The sequence below is a fragment of the Theropithecus gelada genome, chromosome 1 (genome assembly GCF_003255815.1).
Source record: "Theropithecus gelada isolate Dixy chromosome 1, Tgel_1.0, whole genome shotgun sequence".
In the NCBI taxonomy this organism is placed as follows: domain Eukaryota; kingdom Metazoa; phylum Chordata; class Mammalia; order Primates; family Cercopithecidae; genus Theropithecus; species Theropithecus gelada.
This window is the reverse complement of record NC_037668.1, coordinates 81,431,829-81,458,755: the sequence shown is the minus strand read 5'-3', so window position 1 is coordinate 81,458,755 and position 26,927 is coordinate 81,431,829. Positions and strand designations below refer to the sequence as shown.

General features: G+C 57.8%; 1 protein-coding gene across 2 annotated transcripts in view; it reads left to right on the top strand.

The window, feature by feature from the left end:
- Nucleotides 1–26,097, top strand: part of GLIS1 (GLIS family zinc finger 1) — a 237,144-nt gene extending 211,047 nt beyond the window's left edge. For both annotated transcript variants that reach the window (XM_025400405.1, XM_025400415.1), the window contains 7 exons: nt 2,269–2,430; nt 7,441–7,551; nt 11,554–11,686; nt 17,503–17,659; nt 22,273–22,451; nt 23,006–23,173; nt 25,560–26,097. In XM_025400405.1, coding sequence (XP_025256190.1) covers nt 2,269–2,430; nt 7,441–7,551; nt 11,554–11,686; nt 17,503–17,659; nt 22,273–22,451; nt 23,006–23,173; nt 25,560–25,717 — 1,068 coding nt within the window. In that variant the 3' untranslated portion in view covers nt 25,718–26,097. The remainder of the gene's footprint in view (nt 1–2,268; nt 2,431–7,440; nt 7,552–11,553; nt 11,687–17,502; nt 17,660–22,272; nt 22,452–23,005; nt 23,174–25,559) is intronic.
- Nucleotides 26,098–26,927: the final 830 nt, after the last annotated feature.

Sequence of the window (26,927 nt, the reverse complement as noted above, 5' to 3'; positions counted from 1 at the left end):
ATCTTCCTTTCTCCTTCCCCAGTCCCCACTTGTCACCTCAGCCAGAAGGGTCTTCCTAGAGCACATATCTGACCTTGTCCTTTCCCTTCTTTAGGAGAAGGGTCTCCACTGTCCCCAAGGTGGAGTCCAGGCTCACTGGCCTGGCATTTGAGTCCCCGCTATTTGGCCTCTGAGCTCCCTGCAGACTCTGCCAGTAGAGCCCAGCCCACCCGCAGCATGATGAACCCCACATCAACCGCTCAGGGATCTTCACAGGGAATCTGTACCCTTTTCATGCTTTGGTGCCTCCCAGCCTGCCCTTCCTTGACCTTCAGTGTGAGTCACCCCACTATCTTCTTTGAATCTGTTGGTCGCAGTTCAGGGCCCAGGCCGGGCCAGAGACTGAATGAGGCGAATGCATCAGTGTTGGGGTAACTGCCTGCCTGTGTCTCCACACTGCTGCATGTCTATCTAAGCTCGCTACAGTCATCAAGCCCGTGGAAGCATCTCGCGGCCCCCTGGCTGGCTTAGGCATCTCCTCTGCGTGGCCACAGCCCCTGTGTTTCCCTCCGTGACAGCGCAACCGCGTCGCTTTATGATGGTGTGTATGTGTGCGTCTCCCGCATGGGCTCTATACACCCAGAGGGCAGGACCCGTGTCTGAGTTCTGTCTGCATTTTGGTACTCACCGTAGACTGGAGCCAGTCTGTCCCAGTGAACAGCCTTGCACCAGAAATTACTCGATGTGCTGAACAGCCTTGAGCCAAGGCCGTGAAAATCAGCCAGGTGGATCACAGGGTCTGAAATGAGTCCACACCCAGGCACCCAACCAGCTCCTCCCCTACTCCCCGCAGATGAGCCCCAGAGAAAGGAGGCTTTGGGAGCAGGCTTTGGGAGCGCCAGTCCTCGGGTAACATGGCTGCTCCCAGCTCATCCTGGGCCACCTGCTGCTGGGAGCCCATGCTGGCCCCTGGTTCCGAGGGGCGGGCTCCCATGGGCCTTAATCTGGGTTAGGTGCTCATGGTTGGCTGTTCAGCCCTGGAGGAAATCCATGGCTCATGAGAGGGGCCAGCCTCCTCTGGTCCCTTCCTCCTCAAGAGTCACCTGCCCTAGGAAGGCAGCAGGCATAGCAGAGCCACTTGGCCTTTGGCATCAGACTTGGCCTAAGCCCTGTCATTGCCATGTCACAGCCCTATGACCTTGGGCAGGTCACTTGACCACATGAAGCCTCCATCTCTGAGATGGGGACATTAATGCCATATACTTCACAGCTGTTGTGTGTCCAACACCCAGCACCACACCTGGATGTAGCAGGCGCCCATCAGCGCTGGTCCCCTCTCCCACCCATGCAAGCATGTGGCCAGAACATCAGCCTGGCTGGGACAGGGACAGATGGGGAGAAGCCAGAAGGAGCAGCTCATCACACGGAAGGACCAGAGGCTGCTGCCTCCGCTGGGCGGCATTTGAGCTGACTTTGAAGGCTGAGGGAGGTTGGTGGGTGGCTGTGAGGGCTGAGGGAGGTTGGTGGGTGGCTGTGAAAGAGTGACTTGAACGAACAAAGGCTGGAAATTTTCTGGCCAACTCCCCATGTTGATCTAGGGCATGGGCTGGGCCTAAAGAGAGGTGTGGAGGGCAGTATATGATCACAGAGCCACAGGATCTATGAAGGGCCCTTCAGTTTACAAATGTGGCTCTTGTTCTGACAGCAGTTAGCATCGACTCTGCTCCAGACCGACAAACCCCGTCACATTCAGTGTCGTACCCCCTGGGGCCCTCATGTCAGCCTTGATTGGTGGCCACATAGTCTCAAGCTTGAAAACAAGGAAACAAGACACAGAGGGGTCCAGAGTACCGCCCAAAGCCTCTCTGGAACAGAGCCCGATTCAGATCCAGGCTGTGGGTCCGTCCATATTTCAGCTCTCTGTGCTGGGACACGTGCCTGCCCTCAGAGTCCTGATTCCACGCTGTGCTGTGGTCAGGGCAGTGCATCGTTTCCAGATGGCCCTGGAGAGGGGAGCCTTTCAGGTTCAGAACTGGAAAGGCCACTTTCTTCTCCAGCCCTCGTGCCCCATTTCTAAGTCGGGGTGCTGTTTTTCTGGACTCACCCGGCGTTTCCAGATAAGGCCTGGGTCCTGAGCACTGCACAGGCGGCTGATCCGGAGCTCCCAGAGGCTCAGGCAGGATGGGAGGGGCAGGGGTGCTAGGGCCAGGCAGACCTAGGGGGTTAGTTTCCATGCAGGGGTGGGGTGTCCAGCTGGCTGGGAGTTCCCCTCACCAGCCTCTCCTGCAGTTTGAAGGCTGCAGCAAGGCCTTCTCACGGCTGGAGAACCTCAAGATACACCTGAGGAGCCACACAGGCGAGAAGCCGTACCTGTGCCAGCACCCGGGCTGCCAGAAGGCCTTCAGCAACTCCAGCGACCGCGCCAAGCACCAGCGCACCCACCTAGACACGGTAGGCCTGGCAGGCAGAGGCCCAGGGCGGGGTGGAGGATGGCTGCGCACTTGCCACTCATTCAGTGCAGAGACCCTGCCTCCCTGCCTTACCCTTTAGCGCCGCTGATGTTCGGGGCAGGATGATGCTTGGCAGGGCAGTGGGTCGGATGGCGTCCTCTGCATTCTAGAATGTTTAGCAGTTATCCCTGGCCTCTCTTCACTAGAGAGGAGGCGATGTTCCCACTCCCAGTCGCAACAACCAAAACTCTCTGATGCCAAATGTCCCCAGGGGTGAGGGGAGGCAAACCTGCCCCAGTTAAGAAGCACTGCTTTGGCCTGTGGGTACCAGCCTGGGAACCAGAGCCGTGCACAGCCTCATGGAGGGAGCACACTCACCTTCCTGTGTCCCCTCCCTGGAACCTGTCAGCCACGCCCAGAGCAGATTGCTCCCTGCTCTTCCCATCCCCTCCGTAGACATAGGTCAGAGACTCTCCAGGGCAGTCCTTTGTCCCTTGAGCCCTGCAGGCGAGCAGCAGAGGTGGGCAGTGCCTAAGACTCCAGGCTCCTGCGGGTGACCTAGGCCTCCAGATACTGGCTCCCTTCCCGCCTCCCTTCCCTTGTTTGCGCCAGGCGTAGATAACGGCAGCTTTATTCCAGTGTCTGCCCAGGCAGCCCTCCGTGTGTCGTTAATAGAGTGCTTCCTAAAACTTCACCCCGCAGGATCTCATACGGACCCCGCGCTCTAGGCAGGGGCAGTCACTAAGCCATTTGACAGATTAGGGAAGCGGGACACCTGAGGCCAGTGCCTGCTCACCATCGCACAGCTGGATGGTGGCAGAGCTGACTCAGACCAGGGCCTTACACTAGACCCTGGGTGAGGGGCACGTGCCCCAGGAGGATCCCAGCCCCCATGTGCCGCAGGAGACTGGGGTCTGCGGCAGAGCCATGTCCAGGCCCCAGGCTGGCTTCTCTATGCTTCCTGCAGGTGTTTGCGGAACTCTGTGGGTCAGGGGCTGGGGGATTTGGGTAGATGCCCCCCAGCCCATCCAGTTCACAGATGAGGAGGAAACGGGCCTAGGAGGGCAGCTGACCCCTCCAGAGTAAGTTGGAGGCCATGAGACAGCAGAGATCAGAGCTGAAAGGGCACTTGCAGGCCTCTGATGCCAGCCATGTACCTTAGAGCCGGGAAAACCGAGACCCAGAAGATTCAGTGCACAGAAAACAGCAGGGAAGCAATATTCCTGGGGGCAGGCCAGGCCCTGCAGGGGACACTTTGCACATCCAGCCCCATAGTCTCACACACACTGCCCCCAGTTTCATCCTGGTGATTAGCCAAGATGGGGCCCATTATCCCCGTTTCATAAATTGAGACTCGGAGAGACTGAGCCCTCTGCCCTGTCCACAGCAAGTGTGTGGCAGAGCTGGGATGCAAACCCGGCTGCGTCACTCCGAGTCCAGTGCTCTCTGCTGGAAAAGCTGATGTGGAAGCCATCTTGGGGGATGCAGCAGAGCAGAGCGGTAAGGGTGGCAAGGAAGGGCCCCGTCCCCAACCTGAACCCAGCTCTCCTCCCCTTCTCAGCTTCATTGTCACAGGCTATGCTGTGGACATGAAGTGAGGAGCGGCGCTAGCAAATCTCCCTGCCTTTGTCACCTTTTCAGCCCAAGGGGCCCATGGCACCCTGGCCCAGGCCCTGAGAGGCACACTCTGTACCCCAGCACCCCCAGTTATATCTCCCAGAGGCCACAAGCCAGCGCTGACAGTGCCAGGCCTCCCTGCACCGTTTCCCCACCCTCCCATGCCTCTCGGGCCACCTTCCCTGTCCCTCCTCCTTCCTCCCTCCCTCCTTACTGCATTTCCTGGACCCAGCCCCAAAGCAACAGGCCTCTGGCCCCCACTTGGTGTGTGAACAGAGCCCCAAGGCCTCGGTCAGGCCAGGCCCAGAGTGAGCCCGCAGGCTTATCTCAGGCCTTCGTCTCCCCAAGAGGTCCCAGGGAGGCCTGGGAAGTGCAGACGCCAAGCCCAGCACCCCACTTGGATCTAGCCCCCCACATAAACACCGCAGGCAGCTCTGTGTTGCTAGTTTGCTGTCCCAGCACCCGCCCCCAGAGGCCCCTTGGGTCAGGCCCCTTGCAGGGCAGGGCCTTGCTTTCCAGAGGGGACCAGCTATGTCCCCAGCTCCCCTCTGGCATTGTAGAATGTGGGATTCTCTCCATGGGCGGGAAAGTTTCTCAGAACAGACTGGAGAGGACCAGACCAGGGTTGTGATCGTGGCCTTGCCTCCAGGTCCTGGAGGTCTGAGGAAAGCCCCTGGCCTCCCTGGGCTTCCTGAGAGGTAAAATCCCTGCTTCAGAGAGAGAGGGAGGTCAGCTGAGGCAGCAGGTGTGAGGCCCCACACATAGACTGGGCAGCCTTCCCCTGTCTGTCCTCTTACTGACTGGGTGCTGACCACATCCTGCTGTGTCCCAGGCTCTCAGTATGAGGCTCGAGTCCTGACTGCACAGATCCCCTGAGCAGATTCAAATAAGCCGCTGTCCTGCACGGGGCCTCAGCTTCCCCATCGGGATGATTCTCTTTCCCCTGCCCATTTCACTGGACCATTCGAGGCCACCGAGCAGAGGAGGCATTCTAACAGAGGCCTGCACACGCTCCCTTCCTCTCCCAGCTGTGGGATCTTGGGCAAAATATAGGCCTCAGTTTCTTCTTCTGCAAAGCAGGATGAGTGTCTTGGGTGGGTGTGGGCTCAGGGAGATGGTGGATGGCGGGTGCTCAGCACCGGGCCTGCACAGGGGAGCGCTCCCAGCAGAGCTGGCCTTTAAGTGCAGACGGGCAGGGGCTCCGCATGGCAGACACGGAGCAGACACGGAGCGTCCTCATTACAGACAGAGGGAGGCCGCCCAGCGCTGCAGCCCACATGGCGATTCCAGGCGGGGCTTGGCTGCTGGCTGGGGAGGGCCACAGGGTTTCCTGAGGGCTCATGGGCCTGAGGAATGTTCTACACACGTCAGGCCCTGGAAAAACAAACAGAGAGATGGGCCTTGCCGCCCGTTTCCAGGCAAATGCGCCTGCAGACACAGAGCCGGCTTGTTTGCTTTTAGACGAAAGCGAGTGGATTTGTATCAGCATCCCCAAGGGACAGTCCTGGGGCCGGCTCAGGGACAGGGCAGGGCCGTGTGTATGCCCGGGCACGTGTGGACGCACGTGTGTGTGGTGCGTGGGTGTGTATGGCATGGTGTGTATGTGGTGTGTGGTGGTGGTGGTGGTGGTGTGTGTGTGTGTGTGTGTGTGTGTGTATGGTGTGTGAGAGAGGGAGCCTACCTCTGGGGTGGGGCAGGCTGGGGGCAGCAGGGGCCGTCCGCGGCAGGCCTCCGCTCTCCCTCCCAGGCCAACCGCAGCAAGCTTCTCACTGCTGTCTCTCTCTTTTTGCTCTCCTCCGTTTCTTTAATCTGGCAACTCTCCATGGCAGCACCAAGGTATGGTCGTCTCTTTCTGCTTCCTCCCCTCATGAGGTCCCAGGGCCATGGGTACCTCTCCCTGGGTCCGAGGTTGGCCCAGCCTCTCCTCAGTCCAGCAGGGGCAAAGCTGCCTTGGGGTTCTGGGGGCAGTTCCACGTGGGTGTGTCTGGCAGGACATAGTAGTCCCTGGTACTCACTCTGAGAGGTGTCATTTTCTCCAATCCTTCTCCTATCCCCTGCAGTCCCAGCATGGCAGAAGCTTCTGAGAGAACAGAAACACTAGACATGTCCACAAAGGGAAGCCTTGTGAGCTTCAAGCCCCAGCAGCGGCCCGAATCCTCAAGCAGGGTCCTATGGAAGCCCTGGGAGAGATCAGGATTCAATTAGAGCCACGCGTCCCCTGCCCCGGGTCACTCAGACCTGGGATGAGTCAGAGAGGTCCCTCCCTGGCTGAGAAGAGGGACCCTGAGCAAGCCCAGCACAGAGGTTGGACAGCGCTTAGGGGGACACTCTGGCCCGGGGAGGGGGTGGAGGATGCGAGGAGGACTTGGAGAGGAGGTGATGTGGCTGTGGGAGAGCTGAGGAGGTGCCCACGGTGGGAGGTGTAGGGCCAGGAGATGGCCTGTAGAGCACCAGGGAGCCACCAAGGGGTTTCAAAGGCAAGAGCGGGTCTGTGAGAAAGCCCTTCCCCTCTGGCTGTGAGTGTGTGGGGAGCCCGAGGCCTGGAGGGCAAGGTGGGGCCGGGGCAGGAATTCAGGAGGGGCAGTGGGGATGGATTTGGGGTCCACTTCTTGTATTCTGGGTGAGCCATGGGGGCCTGAGGGGAAGAGACTTGTCTACTCCCCATGCGCAGGGCACAGCCCCCAGCCTGGCCAGCCCCCCAGCCTTCCCAGACTCCCCAGCCTCCCCAGCCCCCCAGCCTCCCCACCTCCCCAGCCTCCCCACCTCCCCAGTGCCCCAGCCCCCCCAGCCCCCCACCTGCCCAGTCTCACCAGACTCCCCAGCCCTGTGGTCTCTGAGATCCAGCCGTGCTTCCAGCCTCTCACAGCTGTTGGCAGGAGGACCTGGGTATCTTGTGGCCCCGAGAGCAGTCCGGTGCCTCTGCACCTACTGCAAGGTGCGGCCAGTGCCCCCTAGCCTGGCCCTGTGTGGGTGCCCCCTTCCCCGCTCCTCCTCCCCATCTGCAGAGCAGCCATCCCACTGCACTCCCTGTCTGTTTGAAGCTTACTTGCAGCTGTGGGGGTCCAAAGGGTGGATTTGGCTCAGAGCCAGGGTCCGACCTGGAAGAACCCTTAGACCTCAGATGGCCCCATTTTTCAGAGAAGATGAGTGGGACTCAGAGAGGAGAGGCAACTGACCTGAGGTCCCAGGATGGTGGTACAATGAAGACACAAACCCCCTGTTTCACTCCCAGGCCAGGCACCTTCCCCACAGCTGGGCCGGGCTGGCTGAGGCAGAGCACTCTTGGCCTGCAGCCAGCCCCTCGCCTGGTCACCTCCCCACAGCAGGTCACACAAAGGCCCGTGGCCTGTAGGGATGGGCCTCACTCACCCCACCCGTGCCGCCCATGTTACAGAAGCCGTATGCCTGTCAGATCCCTGGCTGCTCCAAGCGCTACACAGACCCCAGCTCCCTCCGCAAGCATGTCAAGGCCCATTCCGCCAAAGAGCAGCAGGTGCGTAAGAAGGTAAGCCAGCCCTCCTCATCTGGCCCCTCCCGCCTCGCAGCTGCCTGCACCGCATCAGGCCAGGTGCCCACCCTCGACACGTGCATCTGCCCACCCATTCGCCCTGTATGCCACTGTTTGTCCATCCATTCATCCGTCCGTCTGTCCGTCCACTTCCCACCTGCCCTGAGTGTCTCTGCTGACCCACAGCTGGCCCTTTACCACCCACAGACTGCCCACCAGCTCCTCGCCCCATGCGTCTGTGCACCCCCGACAGCTTGTGTGGTAAACACATGATGTCCTGCCTTGTGCTGGGCACAGAAGATGCAGAAATGTCAAAGCACAGCCCCACTTTCAGTGGCCTGGCAAGCGAGGGCAGACACAAAGAGATGATTCCACCTCATGTCCTTAAGATGGTGAGAGAGTTGTGCAGAGAAAAGCCAGGGCACAGATGAGGGGGCCTTAGCTCCTCTGGGTGGGAGCAGGAAGGTCCATGGAGGAAGTGGCATCAGGCGTGGGTGCAGTGTTTAGGGGTGCGAGCGTGGAGTGGGCCCGCTGGGCTCGCCTCCGCTGGCTGTGTACCCAGGCATGTGCCTTTGGGCTTCAGATTCCTCAGCCATCGGAGGGGACAACAAAGGACTTGCTTTAGACAGCTGTGGTCAAGAGTAAATGATGGTTTATGCTGAGGGTTTAGAACTGTACCTGGCACAAATTTAAGAGTTCACAACAGAAATTGGTGTATGTGTTCACTGGTCTTGAGGAAGGACTCAGTGTTTGGCTGGTGAATTCAGAAGAACGCTCCCCAGAGTGACTGGCACTGAGCAAGGGCTGAAGCCTGACGCCTACTGTGTGCGGGACCGGTGGGCACTCCTCTCTCGGGGCCGAGCAGCACAGTGAGGAGAGGTGGTGTGGGCCAGGCTATGTCCAGGGCACAGTGGGCGCCATTGAGGGCTGTTAAGCAGAGCAGGGACATGGCATCTCGAGAGGTGACCCTGAGGGCCATGTAGAAAATGGGTTGGGGATGCTGTTTTGGACAAGCCGTGTGTGAGTTCCTGAGGGACTGGGCCATGGCAGGAGGGACAGGACTGCAGCTGGGGGCAGAGCCCACCTGGCTGGGTTAACTAACGCCTGCACTCCTATGGAATTCTGGGGCCAGGGTGTGAAGGTTCTTAAGTGCCAGGGAGGGTGTGGGGGTGAAAGAAACACCAGGGGCCAACTTGGGGACACTAGCATGACAGAGGAGGACAGAGTGGGAAGATCACATTTATTGGTTCAACCAGATTTACAGAGCACCTACTGTGTTCCAAGCATTGTTCTGTGAACTGTGGACACGGCCGGGAATGAAACAGAACAGAGGCCTGCAGGCTGGAGGAAGCAGCTGCCTCAGGCCCTGGGATAGGGAGACAGCGATGGGGTGCTGGGAGCAAGCGGCCTCCGTGGGAAAGAGGATGGGAGGGGACAGCCAGGCTTGGGAAGTTGGTCTCCAGCCTGCAGGCAGTGGGGAGCATTGGAAGCTGTGGAGCAGAGAGGGATGTGGTCAAAGCCTGCGCCATGAGCTTTCTGGTGAAACATCACCTCCAGGTTCCCTGAGGAAGGAGGGGATGTGCTTTAGCCCAGGCGCCTCTGCAGCTCAGGCACTGTTCCTGGGGCTTCATATCCTCTATCTCATTTAGGCCTCACTCTAATCCTAGCTCCCCAGCTACTCAGGAGGGTGAGGTGGGAGGATCACTTGAGCCCAGGAGCTGGACTGCACACCAGCCTGAGCGACAGAGCAAGACTGTCTCAAAAAAAAAAGAAAAAGAAAGGAAGAAAGCACAACCGTAGGTGTGGGCACTGTTTTTAATTCCCATTTTATTTTATTTTTAGAAACAAAGTCTCACTCTGTCATCCAGGCTGGAGTACAGTGGCATGATCATGGCTCATGGCAGCCTCCAATTCCTGGGCTCAAGTGATCCTCCTGCCTCAGCCTCCTGAGTAGCTGGGACTAGAGGCATGCTCCACTGCTCCTGGCTTTTTTTTTTTTTTAATATTTTTTTGTAGAGACAGAGGTTTCACTTTGTTGTCCAGACTGGTTTCAAACTCCTGACTTCAAGTAATCCTCCCACTTTGGCCTCCCAAAATGTGGGGACTAGAGTCATGAAACACTCATTTTAGAGATGGAGAAACTAAGGCTCAGAAAGTTAACAAACCAGCCCAGCATCAGGCACCCCAGAAGTGCCAGAGCCAGGATCCATCCCAGACCTGTCTGCTTCCAGGGCCTCAGCTCCGTTCACTGCTCTCAGGTTGAGGGCCTGAGTGGGGACAGGGAATGGCCCAGGCTCCAGTAGGCTGGAGCGCCACACCAGGGAGGCTTCCGTCCCAGGCAGACCACAATCCTGTCCTGGCTTTCCCAGGCCCCATGCTTGGCTCGCACTGAGCCCCTGGAGACTTGGGGCCACAGATCTGCAAACTTTCCAACAATAAGCATCCATTAAGAGCCATCAGGGATGATGTATCTTTCTGGGTAAAGCTACCCTTGTATTATGACAAGTCCTTGGCAGCCCTGCTGCGTTTCAGAGAGAATTAGAAATGCTTTTCTTCCTTAATTCTCCTCTCCTGCTGCTCCTAATCCGATCGACATTGCGGTCTACAAGAACATGCCTTGGCTCTCTTTTGCCAGAAACTTAATTTACATGGAAAACAGCTGCTGGGTCAGGAAGCCGAGAGCCCATCTCGAGGCTGGGCACGCCTTCTCCAAGCCTGGGCCTGGCCCTGCTGGCCTGGGAGGGCAGAAAAGCTCTCAGCTGCTGTGTGATGTGGGGCAGGGCTCTCACCTTCTCTGGGTCTGTTTTGTCCTGGAGAAGAAGAGCATTTGGATGAGCCAAGCTTTCAGATTTCTCTGAGAGAAGCACCCTTCCCATCCAGGTGCCTGCCCCAGTCATCGCCCAGTGTCCTGAAGGCCTCACCCTGTTCCCATTCTGGCTCTGGAAGATGTTCTGAGGTGACTATCTGGAAACCGCCAAGGGTTGTTGGCCAAAGATTTGCTTGGGTTACTGGGTGCACCCCAGCCCAGGCTGGCCCTTAGCCAAGGGACCTCAAGTCCATATACGGATCCATCGTGCCCATGACGGGGTGACCAGATGGGGCTCGGCCAGCTGGAGCTCAGCCAGCCCTACCACAGCACTTCCAAAGCATGCCCCCAGCCATCACCTCATTACTGCTTATGGCCTGGGGTGAGGCGTGACTGTTGCTGCTTATTACAGGCTGGGTAGGCAAGACCCAAAGAGGTTGTGCTATTTGTCCAGCATTACACAGGGAGTAAGAAGAGGTGGGATGGGATCCGAGCCCAGCTCTTCATCCCTAGCCCTGAACTATTTCCACTGAACCTTGTACCAAGAAGGAAGGAAGGAAGAGCTGGGGTGGGGTTGGGGGAGGCTGACTGCACATCTATTGCGCTTTACTCCTACCGTGTCCGTTCACCAGCGTGGCTGCACAGAATGCACCTGTAGACCTCAGCTACCCATGGGAGGCCCCACTGCTGCACTTTGCCACCATTCTGTGTATGTGTTGAGGCCCCACCTGCCACAGGCTGCTCCCAGCAATGACTGAGTGTGGCAGGCCTAGCAGGGACACTGAGGCAGAGCCTTCCTAAGAGGCGCTGGACTCCCTGACATCCAGCAGACCTTGACTGCTGAGGACTCCCTGAGTCCCTGTCCTGGAGGCTCCCGCCTGACCCCTTCTCCCTGCCTCCCTCTCTCAGTCCCTGGGCTCTCCCAGCCCGTCCAGTTCACAGATGGTACGTCTCCCATTAAAATCATTGCATGTTGAATCCCATCGTGGCATCTGCTTCTCAAAGGACCTGGACTAACACCATCTTCACGATGTACATAGTCAGCCCATTTCACAGATGGGGAACTGAGGCACAGTGAAGGGAAGGGTCTTGCCCTGGGGCTGCAGTCCTTTCTGCCCTGTCCCCTAACGGGAGGGTTGCTGGTGGGCAGGGGTCTCACACTAACACCTCCTTTCCCTCTGCTTGCTCCCCAGCTGCACGCAGGCCCTGACGCGGAGGCCGACATCCTGACCGAGTGTCTGGCCCTGCAGCAGCTCCACGCGTCCACACAGCTGGCTGCCAGCGACGGCAAGGGTGGCTGTGGCCTGGGCCAGGAGCTGCTCCCAGGTACGTGTGCAGGGAGGCGGGGCCAGGGGCATAGCCCAGGAGGGGCCTTTCTCTGCCCACAGTCAAGGACAAGTGATGCTCAGTGGGCCACCCACATGGGCTTGACTTGTTGAAGGCACTCACTCATCTGGACTCGGCTGCCTCTGCCTCTGGCTCCCTACTTCCAATCCATCTTCTCCCTGCGGCTCCTCTAACTAGGCGGACGTTCCTTCACATTCTTCTGTGGTTCCCCATTGCTCAGAGCATGAAGCCCTCACCCCTCTCAGCCTGGCCTTCAAGGGGTGTGGGGCCTGGGTCCTCCTGGCAGCCTCTTGCCTCCTCCTCGGCGTGTTGGATGCAGTTCCCTGAACACGCTCTGCTCCTGCTCCCACCACCCCTGGGCACTGTCTACACCCAGCCAGCCCTCTTCTCCCACCCTTCATGAAGGTAGCTCCTGCCCTTCCTTCAGGACCCACCTCCTTGCCCCCTCCTCCAGGAAGTCTTCCTGTGGGCTTCACTCTGCCCCAGTGCTGAGCACTCTGAGCTGTCACTCTGCTTCCCATCTGCCCATCTGTCTCCCCCACCAGACTGTGAGTTCCTCAAGGGAGGCCCATGGTCTGCCTCATTCTGGGGTCACCAGCACCCAGGATGGGGACATGTGCAGAGCCGGGCTGGGGGAACCCACGGCGCTGCCCCGAGCATCCTCAAGAGAGGCTCTGGTGCCCTTGCTGATGGTCCATGCTGCCAGGATCATCTGCAGGGAGGAACCATCTTCAAGAAGAGCCCATTCTGCCCCTGGCCTTGACTTCTGCTCCAGAGGAGAAAACTGAGGCTCTGAGAGGATAGAAACTTAGCCCAAATCACTTCCAACTCATCGCTAAACTCTGTGGCCCAGAGATGGGGACCCCGGACCCCTGGGACTCTGCAGGCCCCTCCAACCAGACGCTAAGGGCCTTTGGTCCAGCTGAGGTGGCCTGTCTCTCCCTCCCAGCAGCTGTGGGCCATGGGGCAGGTCTCAGGCCACAGCAGGAATTCCTGGCTTTGAGGCTTGGGCATCCAGCCCAGATAAGGGCAGCATGGCCTTTGGATTCCATCTGACAGTACTTGTGCTCTACCCCCGACTCCCCTAAAGAAACCACAATATCAGAGCAGAAAGCTCTGCCCACCCGCTGGGATTTCTTGAATTACTCCAACCATTTTAAACATTTTTTATTTTCTAATTTTTTATTCTTTCCCCTCAATGTTGAAGTAGCAACAGATTTAAAAATATATCAAAGCACTTGCCAAACAGCCTCAGGAAGAAAAGCCTTTTAGCCTTTCTCATGGGTCCCCCTTTCCAGGGGTCTGTGCTCAGGCAGGTCCACGAGGGTGAGGACACAGGCGGATGGGTGCCTGAGGGAGGTTCTATACCCTCCTCACGTCTAGCTAGAGGACCCCTCTGCGTGGCTGCTTCTCACAGGGTCAGAATTGCTAAAATGACAGGGCTGGAAGGGAGCGGGGGGCTGATCCAACCCAGGGACGAAGGTATCTCAAGTGCCAGCTCCTAATAAACGGTCATGACAGTGACCACTTGGAGCTCCGTGTTGAGAAGGCCTCGGAAGCTGCTTCCCGATTCAGCCAGAAAGAAAGCTGCCGCAGGGGAGCATTGCTGCCCCCAGTGCAAAGGTCTTGTGCCTACCCCATCAGTTTCACCTTGGGAAGACTCAGGCCTGGGCAGGAGAAGGAGTCACCTAAAGTCATCCAGAGAAGTCAGCAGCCAGTCCAGGCTGCAAGCTTGTTCTCCCAGATGCCAGCCTCAGGCTTGTCCCAGTGAGAAGGGACAGGGCCAGCAGTTGCCATCTCTCGAGCACCTGCTTGGGCCTCTGACTTCACAAATACCCTCTCATTCAATCCCCAACTACGCTGTGCAGTAGGATGTGAACCCACGCTACTGAGGAGAAACAGGGTCAACTGAGGCCCCATCATCACAGGTTGGAGGAGCCACTCCTGCTGAAGCTGCTGCCCTTGCTCTGTGACATTAAGTGGTGTCTTCCTGCTTTGAGCCTCAGTTTCGCTCCCAGGCACTGAGGGATCTCATTTGCTATGAGAACAAATGTGATCATGGATGCGGTCACTTATATAAACCCTATGTGACTGAGCGTCTTACTGTTATTGTAGTTCATGGTGAGCAAGAAGAATGACTATATACTCATCCACCTTACAATCATGCACAGCCAGCACATATTGACTGTGCCAGGCGCTGCTCCAGGGACTGTGCGTGGACATCACTGCCATCGTCCTCACATCGGCCTCAGAAGGCACACGCAAGCCACAGCCAGCAGGGGCAGAGGCAGGATTGGAACCCAGACCATCTGTGCAGGCTGTCCTCTTAACCAGAGCCCGCACCTCCCTGCTGCTAGTGCTGCTTCTCTTCTATACTGAGCACCCGTCCTCGAGCTGCTTCCAATGCAGCGGGGAGGACAGGACCAGCCAGGTGAAGCCCAGGGTCCTAGATGCCCCAGGATCTGGCCTGCTGGGTTCTTCTGCAGGCCGCAGGGCAGATGGCTGAGAGGGGAACAGATGTTAGGGCCAGAGGTTACGCGCTCATGGCTGATGATTGATGACACAGCTTTACAGCCTGAAGTGGTGCGTTCTGGGGAGAGCCCATCAGGCCCCGTGGCATCCCCACTTCTGCTGCCCCTCGCAATCCCGTGGTTCCTTCATTCCCATCTGCTGTTCACTGACATGGTCGGCATCTCTAGTTCACACACTCGGTCACCCACCCTGTGTCCGTCCTTGGTGTGGAGACTGGACAGGCAGGGACCTGGCCCTGGGGCAGGGGCAAGGGCAGGGGACTAAGGGAGGATTCGCAGAGTCCAGAACAGAGGGGAGAGGGTGAGGGATGGGCTGCAGAGGGAGACACCAAATTTCCATTGTCCAATTGCAGGACGCTCCCTCCAGTAGGGACCAGCTCTATCCTGCGCGGGAGACCCCCCGCCCAACCCCTGGGAGCTTATCTGCCAGGCCCATCCTGAGCAGATCCACGGTAATGTGATGGGCCGTGAGGACTTGAGAAGCACGAGGTCAGCATGGCTGAGGGAGAAGGGGCAGGATTGATCAGGATTCTAAGCCTTCCCAGCTGTCAGGCCCCCAAATTGGTTCAAGATGGCAGGCGAAGAGATGCTAAGGAGAGTGGTGAGTGGCTCAAACCGTGGGCAGCTCCTCACCAGGCTCCCTCCACAGACACCGCTTGAGGCGCCTTCCCCCAGCTGGGGAGGGAGGCAGTGGCTGGACAGACAGGTGGTGCTACGCCTGGGAGCAGAGTCCCAGAGGCAGGGAGCGGTAAGGACGGCAGCCCAGAGCCCCCGGGTCTCACAGCAGCCAGCAGTGACGCCTGTCCCAGAGCCGAGGCCTCAATCGGGTATCCAGCCCATCACCTGAGCTGGAGCCACTCCTAGCCAGGGCCTCAAGTGGACTTTCTCTCCCCGCTGCTTGGAAGATGGGCCTGATGAGCCGCCTACTCTGTGACTTTGGACCAGTTGTTCAACTTGTTAATATTTAGTTTCCTCATCTTAAAATGGAATATATTATCTTCCCCACTGACATTTGTCAAGCTGGTTAAACTAGATAATGTGGACAGTTTGGCACATAGTATGTTTTTAATTAATGGTAATTATTTTGATAGTAGAATCTCACATGATGTAACGTAACGTAGGGTGCTTGCAGCTCTAACTCCAGGCTGGGAGTTGCAAACTGTTTGGCCTCATAGGCACAGGGACACTTTTTGCTTGTTGTTGTTGTTTTGTTCTGAGACGGAGTTGCCCAGGCTGGAGTGCAGTGGCACCATCTCGGCTCACCGCAACCTCCGCCTTTCGGGTTTAAGCCATTCTTCTGCCTCAGCCTCCCAGGTAGCTGGGACTACAGGTGCACGACACCACGCCCAGCTATTTTTTGTATTTTTAGTAGAGACAGGGTTTCGCCATGTTGGCCAGGCTGGTCTCGAATTCCCGGTCTTAAGTGATCCTCCCACCTCGGCCTCCCAAAGCGCTGGGATTACAGGCTTGTTTTGTTTGTTTGTTTTTAACGGCTTCCATGTGAAGGTCTTTCTGGGACGTGTGCTCTCCCCTTTGCCACAGGCCCCGCTGCTCCCCTCATTAATCTGTGCAGTTTCATTTATTTTGCTCCCTGCCGTGCTGTCTGAGGCACTGAGCTTGCTGTCCCTGCCACAGCCCTGCTCCATTCCCTGCAGCAGCCTCCTGAATTGCAGGTCTGGGCCACAGGGGCGAGCCTGGGATGAGCTAGCCTTGGAACCCCAACCAAATGAGAAGGTAAAAATTTCCCTTACCCCATCCATGAAAGGAGACTGGTGTATTCTCAGATTGGTCCTTATGGTGTAATAAGAGCACTGGTCTGGATCCATGGTAACCAGAGTGCTATTCAGCATGTTAACAGCTGCCCTGGTGCACACTGGCCAACACCACATCAGTGCAGCCCCGGGCTAGCCCCCAGGTCACACAGAGTCCATGAGTGCAGCCCCGGGCTAGCCCCCAGGTCACACAGAGTCCATGAGTGCAGCCCTGGGCCAGTCCCCAGGTCACACAGAGTCCTCCCAGGGCATCTGCTGGATGCATGGACTGCAAAGAAAATGATGTCAATTGCTGTTAAAATAAACATGGCCAGATTGAAGATGGGATGCAAAACTGGCCACTCCCTAGAGAGATGAGCCCCGGAGAAGCCACAGCAAGGCTCAAGAAGGCCTGGGCTCCATTCTGGGTGTGGTGGCCTGGAATGCAGGCCTTTCATTCATCTTTTTTTTTTTTTTTTTTTTTAAGATAAAATAGGGAACATCAAAAACTTACAACTCTTGCTGTGTCTTTCCGTCTTTCCTAGGCTCCAGTATCAGAGTAGGAGTTTATTTCCTACTCCGATTAGGGTTTCTTGGTGAAGGCATTTGGGGAGTGCTGGGTTCACCAACTCCAAATCCTCAGTTGGGCCCCTGGAGCAACATCTGACTGTGACCTAGTGTCCCCCATTGATTTATTAGCCTCCCTGTCTTAACAAGGGGAGGACTCTAGGGGGTAAAAGGTGATAAAAAGTGGCATCACCCTGCAGGTGTCTTCTGAAGGTTTAGAATCTGAGACTAGAATGTGGCTGACTCCTCTCCTCAGTTGGGACCCTTGTTCAGTACACAGCCCATACAACCATCCATGGCAGCCCTTCTCAGAGGTCTCCCAAGCCAGGTGCCACCCAGCTAGTGCAGTCATCTCTCTTTGGAAGCCTTTACAGTGGACACCCCGGCTCTACTTGCATATCTCTGGAGGAGGTAGTTATTCTGTGCAAGGGCAGCCCATTACCCTGCAGCAGCACTGCCTGTTAGAAGGCACTGCGGTGCCCTGGGCTGCTGTCTGCTCTCAAGCTTCTCTCCATTCCTGGGTCTCTGCTTCCGGGACTACATGGAACAAGCCCGTTCTTTCCCAGAACAGCACCACAGAGATTTGAGGCAGCCTGCCCTATACATGCTCCCATCTCAAAACAGACACACACACACACACACACACACACACACACACCCTGAGCACCCCGTGCCTCTGACAGCCCCTTGCCAGTCCACCCCTGCTATCAGGGTGAACCCCAGCCCTGGACACAGCCCTTTAGCCGCCGGGGTCTGCAGGGCTGAACTGAGTGGAGTGGGGCCAGTACCTCCCTTACTGGGGCTCCTAAACTTCCAGTGATACAACGTTGCTCATTTTCCCTCTTGTCTTTCTTTCTCTATCATCAGGCACACACAGCTCCTGGGCCATCACAGCCATCTCTAGGGAGTGGCCAGAGGCCAGTGAGCCTTGTTTTATTCCCTGCAGGTGTGTATCCTGGCTCCATCACCCCCCATAATGGACTTGCATCAGGCCTCCTGCCCCCAGCGCACGATGTACCTTCTAGGCACCACCCACTGGATGCCACCACCAGTTCCCACCACCATCTGTCCCCTCTGCCCATGGCTGAGGGCACCCGGGATGGGTATGTACACCAGGCCAGTCCTCTTGGGGCAGCAAGGGGGGCTCTGCGGGGGAGGCAGGGAGGGCAAGTGTCCCGCACTATCTATCTGCTTGTTACTGATAATGAAAATAGCCAACCTTCAGGGAACACTGACTGCGGACTGCATTCCACACACTTTCTGTGCATGATTCCATTGGTGCCTGCGGTAACCCTGAGTAGACAGTATTGGCTTCTGAATGCCTCATTCCGTGCAGTCCCTCCTCCCTACTGGAGGACCCTGGGAAAGCGCTGTGGCCCCTCCCAGCGACCCCTGCATTCTGGGCTGCCACACCCAGAATGGAACCCAGGCCTCCTCAGGGCCTCACTCTGGCGTCTCCTTGGCTCATCTGTGCATTTGGGAGCAGACTGCCCACGGCGTGCACTCCACAGATACTGGTCTGGGCCCCACACCCATCTCCAGCCACTGCAGCTGTGACACTGCCCGACCTGCGGGGACTGTCTGGGAGCCTTTACTTCTGGATCACTGCGGAGAGAGGCAGCCTCTTCCTGCACCCAATGTGGTTCTCATTGTGGCCACTTAATTGACTGGAAATGGTGAATGTGTTCATTGCTGGACCATCATCTGCCAAAATCTGTTTTTCTTGCAAATGAGCAGAGGGGACGCCTCACAGCCCCGCCCTCCTGCCCTCCCTGCTGTTTTTTGCTGATCACCTTGTCCCTGCAGACCTGGCCCCAGCACCTTCCTCCTTCCCTGCCCTTCCTCCTCCTGGCTGCAGCCTTGGCCTTGGCCTGCCTGTGCCTGGGGCCAGCCTGGCTTCGTCGCCACATTTGTGGCCCACTGCTCCTATTATTACTGGGCTCCTTCTGCCATTCATTCACCCATTCATTTGGTGTTCAATTATGGAGCCCCTGTGGGCAGGCCCTGGGCCCAGTGCTGGGGCTGCGGATGACTCTGGCCCTGGAGATGCTTACTGTGAGAGGGAGACCGACCACACAGGGGGCCAGTGGTGTGCGGCAAGGAAGCAGAAGGGCTGTGGAGCCCAGAGGAGAGCCCAGTGGGGGCTGCCGGGAGGATATTAGGGAAGGCTTCCTGGAGGAGGTGAGGCTAAGCCAGACCTCCAAGGTGAGGCTGGAGTTGGATGAGTGGAGAGGCTGGGAGGAAGGAGTAGCAAGAATGAAGGTAGGCATGGTGAGAACTTGGGGTGTTCTGGGAAACATGAATCATCATGTGGGGTGATGAACTTGGGAGAGATGTCACCAGGTCCAGATCCCAAGGCCTGAGATGAGACTCAACCTGAAGAGTGTTGAGCGGTGATGTGCTCAGGTTTAGGGATGAGGACGCAGGGCAGCATTGCAGGGGTGGGGTGGACTGTGGGGTGCTGGATGGATGGGATCCCGAGCCAGGGCCTGGTTCAGGCTGGGGAGGGGGAGGCCGGAAGGCAGTGGAAGGCAATGGTGGCACAGAGGCAGCGGGAGTGGGAAACCCGAGCTGGGAAGGGAGAGGAGGGGACCTCAGGGATGAGCTGAGGGTACAGAAGGGCTGCTGACAGGCAGGGGAAGATTGCGGCTGTGAGTGTGAGCAGAGAGCCATGAAGAGGCAGCCTGAAGGGGCTGCACAGGGGGACCCAGAACACCGGGCCCTCCTCGAGCCTCAGCTGCGGCTTCTGTGAAAGGCATTAGAAGGCACTCCCTGAGGAAGGTGGTGAGGGCCGTACACACGCCTGACACTGTGTACCTCACCTGGCACAGGCTCCACTACGATGGTCCCCGCCCCCACCCATACCCGCTCAGGCCACCTGCTCACCCACCAACCAACTGAAAAACATCTGCAACCAAAGGAAAATAAACCACGAAGGCCGCGCGCTGCTCGGGCCCGTGCACTCTGCTCCGCCTCATTCATCACCTGCCTGCCGCCTGCGTAAGTGCCCGTCAAGAATTCTGCAGCGAGAAGCAGAGTGATGACAAGACGGGACCCCCGCCTGCCCACCCCTGCCTGCGGGTAGGAGCCTCGGGTCCAGCTGCAGGAGAGAAGCATCCTCGTGCCTGACACCAGGCCCAGGCCCAGCGTGAATGGGTTTCTTTTTTCATCCCCTGAGAAGAGAGTGGGGAAAGGGCCTTCAGCCTCCACTTCCTGCCAAAGTCAACAAGGAACGGCCACTCGTGGCTCCCCAGTGGTTTGCTGGGACGTTTAAATAGCTTGACAGAATTATCTGATTCACTCGAAAATATGCTAAGAGGGCCTGACTTCATGACCAAATTTATTTACCCTGGCTCAGAGAAGACGCCGAATAGGGTATTTTTTTTTTCCCAGCCTTGTGCGAGGTATGAAGCCCTCGGTCTGCCAGGCCAGTGAGGTTTTCTATTAATTTTTATAGGTTCCAGTTGAAGCAAAAATATTTGATTTAGGAATCATTTGCATGACTCAGAGGAGGAGCTCCAAAAGATGGTTTTTGCCTTCTACAGAGTTCAGGTAGAGCAGCACAGCCTCAGGCGTCATGTCTGCTGTGGACTGAGTTGTGTCTGTTTAATTTCACTGGCTGTGAAGGTGGCAAATGTGAATTTATGGTGGAGTGAGACAGGAAAAACAAACTTTTGAAAACGCATGTTTTTCCCCTTCATATCTGGTTCATCTTAATCCTGCAATGCCGTTAATCTCTGGGGTTTGTAGTTGAGAAATTCAGAAACTCATTTATTAGTGTCATCGGTTGTTCGCTGTGTGCCAGGCCCAGCGCTGGGCACCGGGTGACCGAGAAGGACCAAGACCTGGCGCTCCCTACGAGGGCTCTAGGAAACCAGGGGAGGGCTGAGTTGTGGGTGCCCAGATGGCATGGGGATAAGGCAGCCACCACACAGCAAGCCTGCAGGAAGGAGGAACTACTCCCGGGCCAGGCCCTGGCCCAGCATCAGCCAGGAGAACTGGTCATAAGAACACACAGCTTGTGCACAGCTGTCCACAGTTCCTAGTGCATAGAGGAGGACGCCGTCCCACTGGATCACCCCATAAGACAGGCCTAAAAATAATGACGATAATGATAATTTATTCCTGGAGGTGTGATGAGGATTTGGCTCATGAACTTAAAACAGTGACAGGGATCCAACAGTGTGTTAGTGGCTGGGCCAGGGACCCAGCACCAAGGCCTTGCTTCGCCTGTCCTCAGAGAGCTCACAGTCACGGGGGCCCCACACATATGGATGACGACAGCAGACTGGAGGGGCAGTCGAGGGGCTGCCAATGTTGGAGGGGCAGAGAGGAACTTGGCATGGCACAGATGCGGAGACACCAGCCTCTCTCCAAATCCACTTTCCCCATTTCCAGATAGCCCTGCTTCCTTCGGAGAGGCACTGATCTGTTAACACTTGGTGTCTCAGAGGGTGGGCAAGGGTCATGAGGTCACCTGGAGCTGTGACATTGAATTCGCTGTGTATTTTTATGTGGATGGTCCAGCAAGCCACAAATCCAGACAAGAAAATGGGGACTCTGAGCTCTCACTGTCTCCCTCGTTCTGCCATGCACATAAATGCTTTACAAGCTGTGAGCCTTCAGCCTTGTCCCCAGAGCCCCCAAGCCGTTGAACCCAAAGTCATTTTAGCCCCTGTGAACGGGGCCCAGGGACTTAGGAAGGTAGCGTGAGAAGGGAACCTGGCCTGCAGTCCAGGTAGTGGGCCCCCGAGCAGGGCTGGGCTCAGGGCACCTGTGCCGCTGTCAGCCACTGCAGTCTTGTTTCAGAACATGAGCTTCCAGAGTGCACAGTCTAGAGCCTGCATCCCTCAGGCCCTGTATGAAGGCAACTGGTGAACCCCCCATCACAGGAGGTGTGCAAGTGGAGGAGAGATGACCAGGGTTGGAAACAGGAGACGGTTCCTTAGAGTACACTGTGCAGGAAAAAAAATGCCAACTTGGCCATGGGACCGACTTGCTAGTTTTTCTTTCCTTCCTCTTCATAATGATGATGATTGATGGAGTGGCTAAGAATGTATCGGACATCACACTTTGTCTACATTGCTTTAATGTCACCCTCACTGTAACCCCTGAGGTCAGTGCTGTGTGGCTGGGAGTAACTTGGGCAAACCTCTCTGAGCCTTGGTTTTCTGGTCTGCAAAAAGGACACAAGAACACCTGTCTCCCGGGGCCTGGAGCAAGTCAGGGGCTCAGTGGATGCTGACTGTGAGTGCCATGGGCTGCTCCAGGGCTCCTCATCCAGGTGGCCAGAGTGGCGTGCACGAGGCAGAGAGCCGGGCACCCAGCAGGTAATGAACGCTGCAGCGTGCCCGGTGATGAGCCAGCAGTCCTTCCAGGAAACCAAGGCTCAGAGATATTAAGCAACTTGCCCAAAATAGTTGGCCAGTGAGAGCAATGAGGGGTGCGAACACAGTTCTCTAAGCTGGAAAGGTTGTGCCTCTTACCCAGATCTTTGCTGACTCTCTTAAATACCAGACTCCAAAGCTTACAGGATTGAAAAGTTTGGCTTGAACATGACCAAAAATAAAAGCTCCTCTTCTAACTATTGTAAGTCGGAGCAGGTCAGTGGTGAGTGGGCTCCCCGTTGCTGGAGGGGAGTAAGCCACAGCAGCCCTGCCTCTGGCCCCCACCCTCCACACCCCTGCCTGCTGACGGGCATCTCTGTTCTCTCCAGGTTGGGGCCCGGCCTCCTCTCACCCATAGTCAGCCCCCCGAAGGGGCTCGGGCCACCGCCGTTGCCCCCGTCCTCTCAGAGCCATTCTCCTGGGGGCCAGCCCTTCTCCACACTCCCCAGCAAGCCGTCCTACCCACCCTTCCAGAGCCCTCCGCCCCCGCCTCTGCCCAGCCCACAAGGTAAGCTCTGGCCAGGGGCCCGCTCCGTATAACCCCCGATTCCCACTCAGAGACCCCAGAGCAACGAGGAGACAGCGGCCTAGTCGGGGAGGCAGGTTCTCAGAGAATGACTGACTGGGCACTGGGGGCTGAGAAAAGCTGGGAGACGGGACATAAGAGGCCCAGCTGGGGGCATGGCCTGGAGAAAACTGGTTCTGAGAGTGAGGAAGAGCGTGTTCCGGGCAAGGTGGCAAAGGCCCGCTGCCCCGAGGAGAGGCCAGTGAGCGGGAGTGAGCGCGAGAGTGGAGGGAGTAGGCATCAGCCATGGGTGACTCAGGAGCAGCCACGTGAGACCATCTCAGCCACCCCTCGCCTGCCCTCCCCTCCCTGCAGGGCAGAGCTGAGAATGCCCCAGCCTCCTGCACCTTCTCCGCCCTGGGCCTCCTCTCTCTCTCTCACACCCACAATGCCTGGACAGGACAACACGGGAGGTGCAGCGTGCGGCAAGGATGTTCCCCTCCCTGCCCTGGGCACTTCTCCCTTGTGAACGCGGCCCCTGCCACCCCCATCTGCAGGTTACCAGGGCAGTTTCCACTCCATCCAGAGTTGCTTCCCCTATGGCGACTGCTACCGGATGGCCGAACCAGCAGCCGGCGGGGACGGACTGGTCGGGGAGACCCATGGTTTCAACCCCCTGCGGCCCAATGGCTACCACAGCCTTAGCACGCCCTTGCCTGCCACAGGTGAGCCCTGCCTGCATGGCTCCTGGTCCTGGGCACCTGCCAAGGCTCAGCCCTGTGCTGGGTGCTGCATACACACTGTCCTGCAGTCTTTGGATGCTTCTGTGGTGGGGCCATCCCCACTTTACAGAGGGGGAAGTACAGGCTCAGAGAGGTCCCAGGACCCCGCAGAACTGTCTGTACCTGCCTGACTGGAAAGTGCATGCTCCTTCCACAGCTTTGCGAGCCTTATGTGTGTCTAATGCTGACAGGTTTCTGAAGAATCGGACTGGGAGCTCATGGTTTAATTACTGCTCCTCTTTATTTACTGAGCACCTACTGTGTGCCAGGCATAGCTGCAGACCCTGGGGATGTAGCAGGGAATGAACAAATCCTGGTCTCCCTTTGGCAGCAGAGGAAACTAGGTGGGGACAGAGCCTAGACGTTGTGCTGTTCCTTCCCTGCATTGGTACCTGGTGCTGCCCTGCAGGGCCCTGGGCCTCCCCAGCTCTGCCCCAGGCTTGGCTAGAGAAGCCCGGGGAGGGGGAGGGTGCCCACAGCCCAGGCGGAACCGGGCTCAGATCAGCGGGGCAGGCCTAGTCAGAGCAGGGAAATCAGAAGGGAGGGGCTAGACCCTCCCTGAATTCCTGGAGCTGAGACCCACCCTCAAAACAGCCTTGGGGCCCAGGTCTAACAGGTTTCCGGGGCTCCAACAAAGGGGAACCTGAGACCCCCCCGCAAGAGGCGGGTCAGCTTTTGGGGCAGCTTTGATTGCGTAAGCGTGAGCGGGAGGGTGGAGGGACAGGCATATAGGGACAAGCGCTGAGGCCTCAGCTGGGTACATACCACCCTGTGGGTCCATGTCCACACACCTGCGCCCGTGCCAGGTGTCTGTGTGTGCCCGTGCTTGCAGGGCTGGCACAGGTGGCTCTGGGCAGCGTGCACTCCGTGAGTGTCAGGAGCTGGCAGGGTTGCACTCTTGTGTCCGCACACATGTGTTACCCCAGGTTTATGCAGATGTCCGTGCACCCCGTCTGTGTGCACATCATGTCACCCACCCCATGACTCATGGCCGTTGCCACAGACGCGTGCTTGTGTGCACGTGTGCACCTGTGTTTGAGGACCGTGCCCACAGGCCTGTGGGTAAACATGTGCCGTGTCCATGCGAGATAGACGTATGTGCATGCCCCCCTGCGTGACATGGGGCCCACATGGAAGATGGGTGCTCTGTGTCTGTGTACACCCGAATTGAGGTGCCCAGCACTGTGGGCTCTCCCCATCTTGTCCTCCCCACCCTGATCCAGCCCACATGGGGTTTCTCAGCTGAGCGGCAAGGCTTAGAATGAAGAGCTCTGAATGGAGCGGGAGGCAGCTTCCACGCCCCGCCCCTACACCGGCCAGGGGAGGTTCTTTCAGCCTCCCCTCTCCCCAGCGTCCACTGCAGGCCTGCTTAGCGGCCTTCTGCCCACACCTCCCTGGTCAAGCAAAAATCACACACAGAGCACAGAGCATTAAATTCAGACTAACAAGCTTCAGGGGCTGCAGGCCTCAGAACAGTTCAGCCCAACCCCACTGCATAGACTGAGGCTCACCTGTCTTAGGCCACACAAACGCGTGACAGCAGCTCATTGACAGGCCTTTAGGGCAGGGGCTGGAGAAGATGACCCCTCCTGCCCCTCCCAAGTCAAGAGCCTCTGAGTGGTGGCCCCACCCTGGAGACAGCATGTCCAGTGGAAGAGCCAGGTATCTCTGGAGCCAGACGGACCTGGATTCAATCCCAGCTCCCCTCCTTACTCACACTGACCTTAGGCAAGCATCCTGGCCTCTGTGCCTGCCTTCTCAGCTATAGAACAGGGAGGATAGTGCATCCACCGCATGGGAGCGTTGTAGAGCCGAAGCGAAGCAAGCTGAAATGAGCACTTACTAAGTGCCCAGTAAATGCTGGTGCCCTTCTTTGGGTTTCTTGAGTCTGGTTCGGGGATGCAGCTGAAAGGGTGGGGCTGAGCCGGTCCTTCTACCAGGAGGGGACCAGCCCCTGAGGGCAAGGGCTGAGCTGCTCCTACCCTACCCCTCTCCTTCCCCCACATTCTGCCCCACAGCCCAGCCCTGGTGATGGACCTGTGCCTGTCCCCTCAGCTGCCTGTCTCCCCAGGGTGTCAGCCCCGTGCCTGTCTCCCCAGCTGCCCTGGGCCCCCTGGGTATGCCAGGCCCAGGGTGCCTCCCAAGCCCTCACCCCACCTCAGCCACCAGCTCCCCCATTTGGAAAAGTTGGGGGCTCCAAGCAGGCCCCACCGACGGGACACTGTGAGCAGGGACCCTGGGCAGGTGGGGTGGGGCCTGGGAACTGGGAAGCATGAGCAGGCACGGCCCCTGCTGTCTCCAGTGCTGACCCTTTCCCACCCACTCACAGGATATGAGGCCCTGGCTGAGGCCTCATGCCCCACAGCGCTGCCACAGCAGCCATCTGAACCTGTGGTGTCCAGCGGCCCCGAGGACTGTGGCTTCTTCCCCAATGGAGCCTTTGACCACTGCCTGGGCCACATCCCCTCCATCTACACAGACACCTGAAGGAGCCCCCACATGCGCCTGCCCGTCCAGCACTGCAGATGCCACCTTGCCACCTGCTGCCGCTCCCACCCTCCGTGCACCCAGCGGGAGTGCCAGGCCACAGCCAGAACAGCCAGGCCAAGACCCAGGGAAGCCAGTGCTGCCACACCACCCAGCGCTGCCAGGGAGCCACCATCCGAGCCCGCGCTGGGCACACAGAGGTGCCCGCCAGGATCTGTGGCCCTATAACATTCCCTCAATTGCGTCTTCCCGTTCCTCCCCACAGTGGTTTTGAAATCACAGACCTCGTGTATATAAAATATGCAGAACTTGTTTTCCATTCCCCTGCCAGTTTTATATTTTTGGTTTTACAAGAAAAACATTAAAAACTGGAAAGGAGATGTGAGGGCCTGATTCTGCGTTGTGATTCAGCCCAGAGGCTGGGACCACGAGAGCCTTAGAGGAGGGTGACAGAGCCGGGTGTTCAGGGCTAGGGAGGCCACATGGAAATCAGTTCAGGCCCCGGGTTCTGACCACAGGGATGGGAACCAGTGGCACGTGGCCCCCCCACCATGCGCTATGGTCCTTACAGACACCAGCGTTAGTCCCAGGACTGTGCAGTGAGGTAGGCCTATCCCCATGGACAGGTGGGCAAACTGAGGCTGGGAGGGTGTGGCAACGAGCTTCAGATCCCGGGCCCCACAGTCAGACCACAGTTGGGACCCAGCTCCATCTGACCTGGGCCCCTGCCTGCTACAGTGACTCCTCTGCAGGTGGGAGAACGAGCTTCAAATCTAGTGTCTGGGCTTCTGCAAACAGAGAAAACCCTGGGAGGGCCGGGCAAGCCTGCTGGGGGTAGAGCCCAAACAGCCTCACAAAGCCAGAGGCAAAGGCCGGTCCCTGCAGATAGGCCGGGTGCCAAGAGCAGCCTTTGTCTCAGGAGCCTTGTGCCCACCCTGGAGGACCGAGGCTCGCGTGCGTCTGTCCCCATCCCCTGTCTGTCTCCCTCCAGCATCCAGCATGAGGAACAGGCCCATGCTCCAGGCCTGGGCAGGTGACCTGGATGGTGGCCAGCATCTCACCATGTCACCCTGATCACCTGCTACAAAGATCCAGGGAAGTTCCTGCCTCATCCCCTCCGGAGTGGAACCATGCAAGGATGGTCACGTTTACCACCCTCCCCATGCTCCCAGAAACAGCCTAGGGAGAGGTCTTCTTGTCCCCTCTGTAG